The sequence below is a fragment of the Eutrigla gurnardus genome (assembly GCF_963514095.1).
Source record: "Eutrigla gurnardus genome assembly, chromosome: 1".
Lineage (NCBI taxonomy): Eukaryota > Metazoa > Chordata > Actinopteri > Perciformes > Triglidae > Eutrigla > Eutrigla gurnardus.
In genome coordinates, this window is record NC_139915.1 from 33,480,141 (window position 1) to 33,486,140 (window position 6,000).

Below are 6,000 nucleotides of genomic sequence, written 5' to 3' on the forward strand. Positions count from 1 at the left end.
AGGAAGTAGCACTTTTATTAATGTTTGTCGCAACTGCCGCCGTGCATTGTGGGTGGTGGAGTTGTGTCGCTTTTCTGCTTATTTTGTGTATTTATAGTTAATTATCTGTTTTAATCTGTATTCTTTTCTGTAATAATTCTATCACTCACCATCTTCATGTATTTTCCCTTTTAAAAATGCACATTAAAACACTTTAAAAACAACAAAAATAATGTTTTTGAATACATTTAAATTAAATTATCACTTACACTTAAATAAATAAATCACAGTAAGGAGCTGATTAAATTAAATATGTTAATAATGACCCATAAATTCTTGATTCTTGGTGGAGATCCGAATTGTAATACTTTTAATGACGTGTTGGTCCTCTTGTGATGCTGGAGTCCGCCAGCAGGGGGAGCTGCAGCACAGTATAAAATCAAGCATGGGCATTACGTTTCTCTGCATGCTGCTGCATTCATTTCCATGAGTTCACGTCACTGACGCAATAAGAGTTCCCGCTGTACATTTCCTGTTTTTTATTTTGTCAAACATTTTGATTGAAGCATTCATTTTACACGTAAGAAATATCGGAAACATTTCAAAGAGTCCACATGAGCGGCTGAAAACAAGACATGGGTCAAAATGTTGTTTGTATTGTTTTCTTCTTTTCCTTTTTTTATTTTGTTATTTATTCCATCATGATTTAAAGTTGTGCTTTTGGGACACACAATATGCAAATATTGGTAAATTAACCACATTATGACTCACGTCTGCTCGACATAGTTCGTAAAAACACGATGATCTTTCATCGGGATTATCAAAAAGGAAAAGAAAGCACAGACCGGAAACATCCAACACATTGTAAGTTACTGTTGTTACACATAAATCACTCGGGAAAACTGTACAGTTAGCAGCCGTCGACCCCGCGAGGCTGCCGGGCAACTCAGAAAGTTACTTTAATTTTAATTTCTCGTATTTTCGGTTACATGCGTGATCCCGATGAGTTACGCTCGAGTCAAACATTGGATGGCTGGAATATAACGGGAGTAGAACGGACATTCATGTTTAAATCAGCGGGACGGTCGGACATTTTTACGTGTAACGTTACGAAGCGTAGAGAGCCAGCGTGAATGAGTCAAATTTAACAACCGCGCAAAGCTATCGCCAGGTGAGAGACAAGCTCGTTTTCTGTAAGCAGTGTAGCATGAAAGCATGGTCAATTCAGCAAGCTAGCTAGCTAACTAACAGAGAGGGGACTGGCTTGCTAGTTTTACCATGCTTTAATGCTACACTGGTTGCAGAAAATGAGCCGAAATGGCTAGTAAGCTAGCTTGCTAGTTTCGCCATGCTTTAATGCTACACTGGTTGCAGAAAATTAGCCGAAATGGCTAGTAAGCTAGCTTGCTAGTTTTGCCATGCTTTAATGCTACACTGGTTGCAGAAAATGAGTCGAACTGGCTAGTAAACTAGCTTGCTAGTTTCGCCATGCTTTATTGCTACAGTGGTTGCAGAAAATGAGCCTAACAGCTGTGTTGTAAATGTGAGCACTAGAGGGCCGGGTGGGTCCAGGTCTCTACGATAAAGCCTCCACGGACAGAAAACCGCCCAACGCCTGTTCTACTCCAACTCTATTTCTATAGTTGTGATCACGAAGTGGGTCAGGTCTGTCCTGAAGGGAGTCTGAAGGTCCACCGCGGTGCACCGAACCCTCACCGAGGCTGGACCAGAGAAACCACAGAGTACCATATCTGAAATGAAAGTTTAATTTCATAGCTGAGAAATAAAATTAGCATCTCAGTGTCCAGATCTGTCACTTGGCTGGAAGTCGGTGAATCTGTGGCTCGGGGGACGTTGCGGCGGGGAAAAGGCCCGGCGACGGTGTGAACCGGAGACTCGCCGTCTGTCATCAGTGATCCGACGAGGTGTGAGGACGACGAGATGGCCACGAAGCGAGCGCTCTGATGACTCCAGTGTTACTCACACTTCCTGGTTTTAGTGGAGACTTTTCTCTAGATTTTTGTGATATTATTAATCACACTTGTATAGTTTCTTTATCTGAACTTAATCCGTAGCTTCTGCACCAAACAAATTTCTCGTCTGCAGATCAATACCTTATCATTAACTTGATTCACATTAAGATTTAATGGATGCTTTTGAGCACTCAGGAGCCCATGTGGGTTCATGAACCAGCTCAGTGGTTTCCATATCAGCGGAAGTCCTTAGGAAGTGGGATGTGTGACCCCTCTTCGATTCTGATGGATTTATCGAGACCCTCAAATTGTCCAGAGAGAGTCTAAACCAAAGCCTGTTTTTTTTAAATCACTTGACTTGGATAATTGTTAAAGGTTGAAAGTCTGGTATTTCATGTGAGAAAAGGAAAAAAATCCAACTTTGTCTTTTTTCATGTTGGCAATCTTCTTGGGACCGCTTGGGTCTTTCTTATGACCCTTTGGGGGGGTCCCAACCTTAGGTTGGAAACCACATCCTCAGAGGATCCCAGGTGGTCCCCAGAAATAATTAACAATTGAGTAATTTCTCCTTCGTTGAAGAAAAGAAAAACCTCTTGCCACTTGACTTGGATCATGTTTGCCTCCATGTGACCAGGTTTTAAGGAATCCGTCTCTAAGGTTTCTGCTGCCGCCTCCAGCTCTTCTGGTTAACACACACCAGGACTACTTCTTCTGTAGAAAGTAGTGCCAATAAAACATGTTTACATTGTTCTCTGTGGATGAACCAAAATTACAGGACATTCTTTTAAAGCTGCCGTAAGACTTTTCCGAGTTTCATTGTGACGAACTGGAGCCAAATCTTAAAAGTGGAGGATAATTAATATTTTATCGGCCAATTGCAGCCAGAGATGCTCTTAACTCCTCTGTGTTCAATGTGTAAATCCTCCACGTCGAGATAAAAGATGCTACAAGGCTGCTAACAACTCAGAAAACCGTCATTTTGAAACGCTTTAAGCATCAAACTCCTTTCTGTTGTATTGAAGGCAGCAGACACCAGGTGGACCAGGTCTAATGTAGTCTGCTGTTATCATCTGAATTCATTAAACTGATAACGGTGCTCTTAGAGACGATAGTTGGTAGCAGAACTTTCCCTTCTGAGTAATCCCCCTCTGGTTAACTTCACTAACAGAATGTAAACGTCCAATCACAGCGAGGCGCCACTTCACACGGCGAGAATGTGATTTCACAAAGTCAAGGTTCATCACAATTATGCACAGAAGTCATCTTTCTCCCGGCGGCGTGAAATTGAACAGACATGCATATTACAGAGGCCGGGAGAAGCTGTCGCCATCTGTGGTGGTCGCCATCTGAAGACATGAATTAAACTGCTGCTAGAATTAGAAATCAAATTATGGTCCAGGTCCCCTTGAGGCTCGGAGGGAGGGGGGAGAGGGGGGTCAACAGCGGGTGTGGATACGCCGCTGGCTTCGTTCCCGCCGCGGCCAAGTATCGGAGCGAGAAACCCTCCAAAAAAAAAGAAGAAATCTCATTTTGTTCATGAGTCCACATGCCTCTAACGACACAAAGAAAGGAAGTCACTTTGTTTTTACATACAAGCAGAAACACCAAGTCTTTGACCAGGATAACAAACGCACTCTATATTAAATATTTCTCTTCGGAATGAAAACTTCGGTGTCATGTAGGGTCGACCTTCCTTCCCCGAGATCAGGGGGTCAAAAAAACGTCCGATCCGGACCGTGTACGATGTGCTTTCAGAGCTCAAGAAACAATATTCAGCGCCACAAAAATACAAAGAACTTTCCAACTGAGGAACAAAGAAGAAAAAATAATCGTTGGCAGGTTCGAGGACTCGGCAGTCTGTTTGTCGTCGTAGCAACGCAGCGAGAGATCTCAAGCTGTTTATTAGTTGGTTCAGAATGCACTTCTTTACACTAAAGACAAAAGGGAAATTGGTTATTTATATAGATTATTAAAATCAACCAAAACGGAATGTTCTTGTTTTTTTTCCCGAGGTGCCGCGACTTGCGATGACATTAAAGTACGACATGTAGCTCCATGCGGTGGTCGCACGAACTTTAGCGAGAGTTCGGCCGACAAACATGCGAACGGTTAGCGACTGAGTTTTCCTTCTGGAGTGAAATATTCAATCAGAGTTACGTTACTGTTCAAGGTTCCACGTTTGAGCGTGCTGAAGTCAAAAACCTGCGCCGCTGTTGGCATCGAGTCCCCGCCACTTCGAGAAGGAATTCATGTCAAGAGGAAGTTTTCTTCACAAACTATCTTTTTTCTGCTTAGCATGAATTCCTTCCCGCGGCGTTAAGTCCCTCGCCCGTGTGCCGTGGCTAGGGTTTCTTGTCGGCGTACGATTGGCTGCTGCTGCTGGTGGCGTTGGGGGAGTCGGGATAGACCAGGAAGCCGGTGAAGGTGATGTACTTGGCGTGGTTGCTGTAGGCCCCAAAGCCGTCCCTCTGGTGGGAGTAGAGCCAGACGGTGTCGCCCGGTTTCAGCGACAGCATCAGGCTCTGGCTCTGCAGCGCCTTCTCGCCCTGGCTGTCGTCGTAGATCATCGCCTGCACCTCCAGGTGGTTCTTCATCAGCTTTACGGACAGCGTCTTCTGCGGCAGCTTGCCCACGTTGAAGGAGAAGTAGTAGGCGCCGGGCACGCGGCACGTGAACACGCCCTCCGTCACGTTGAAGTCCTCGCCGATGTTGACGAACGCCGTGTCGAAGCTGACCGGCTGGTGCTGCGGGACGCCCACCTGGTCCACTCCCACGATGCTCTGGGTACGCCCCACCGAGAAGGCGGATCGCTGGTCGTCCTCGTCATCGCCCTCCTCTTCTTCTTCCTCCCTAAGTTGCACCTCCTTCTCCTCCACCACCACCACGCCGTCTCTTGATCCGGTCTCTGAGGCCTGGTTGCTGCTCGACGAAGGTGTGTTGACTTCCTGGGGGGTATTGACTTCCTGGGGGGTATTGACTTCCTGGGGGTTATTGACTTCCTGGGGGGCGTTGTCTCGTTGGGGTTGCTGGGAGTCGGAGGTCGGGTGGCGCTGGTGCTCATGCGTCTGGAAGCCGTAGGTGTCGGGGTAGACGAGGTAGCCATTGAAGGTGGTGTAGTGTCCGGTGTTGCTGTAGAGCGCGTAGCGAGGGTCGCCGTGGAGACGGAGCCACACGGTGTCGCCGAACTCCAGCTGCAGCATGACGCTCTGGCTCTGCACCTGAGAGGGAGGCGTCATCATCATCATCCTGGTACTTACATCGACAACACACATCAATCCCCATCATGTACCTCACGCATGTAATCCCCTCTGCTGTGCTCTGGTTCCCCCATAAACACAAACACTCCCTCTGTGATTACAGCCTTGTTGCCCCCGGAGACACCCGGAGAGCTCTGACGGGATCAAAGACCTTTTGTAACCTGGGAAACGGACTCCAGCCGCCTTAAAGCAATACTGGTGTTCAAGGTCATAGAAACAAAATAGGAGTCCAGTGGCGGCCATTTTTATGTACCGTTGCCATTGCGACCGTTGTAGCGAGCCACTTCCACACAATTCACAATCTGTTTTTATCTAACAACATGTAGTTTCAATCCAGATTTGCTGAAATTTAGCTTTTTTTCAAAAACAAGGCGTTTGTTGTTCTTTTATGGGCTCCGATTTTTAATTTACTGTGTGATGTATTTATTTGTGTTTAATCTGAAAAGGCCTTTAGATGTCAAACCGAGCTGGGGCCTCAGCAGTTAGCTTAGCTTAGCACAAACGGTCGTCGCCTGAAACCTACCTTCCGCTCCTCTCCGGCGTTCTCCTCGTACACGATGGCCTGCACCTCGTTCCTGTTCTTCATCAGCATCACGGACAGATCCTTGTGGGGGAACTTCCCCACCGTGAAGGAGAAGTAGTACGCCCCGGTGATGCGACAGCGGAACAGGCCGGCCTTCGGGTCAAAATCCCCGCCGATGTTGACGTAGATGGCGTCGAAGGTCACGGTCATCTTGGGCCCGCCCTCCATGCTGTTAGTGCGCGCGACCGAGAAGGCCGAGCGCAGCTCC

At 46.8% G+C, this 6,000-nt stretch overlaps 1 protein-coding gene across 1 annotated transcript in view; it reads right to left on the reverse strand.

Annotated features, from left to right (window-relative positions):
- Positions 1 to 3,877: 3,877 nt before the first annotated feature.
- The window catches only part of c1qtnf4 (C1q and TNF related 4), a gene marked incomplete at its 5' end in the record, with an annotated part of 2,215 nt that continues 92 nt past the window's right edge, over positions 3,878 to 6,000 (reverse strand). The window contains 2 exons of the mRNA XM_084010983.1: positions 3,878 to 5,170; positions 5,733 to 6,000. The exon at positions 5,733 to 6,000 is cut by the window's right edge and continues 92 nt beyond it. Coding sequence (XP_083867109.1) covers positions 4,295 to 5,170; positions 5,733 to 6,000 — 1,144 coding nt within the window. The 3' untranslated portion in view covers positions 3,878 to 4,294. The remainder of the gene's footprint in view (positions 5,171 to 5,732) is intronic.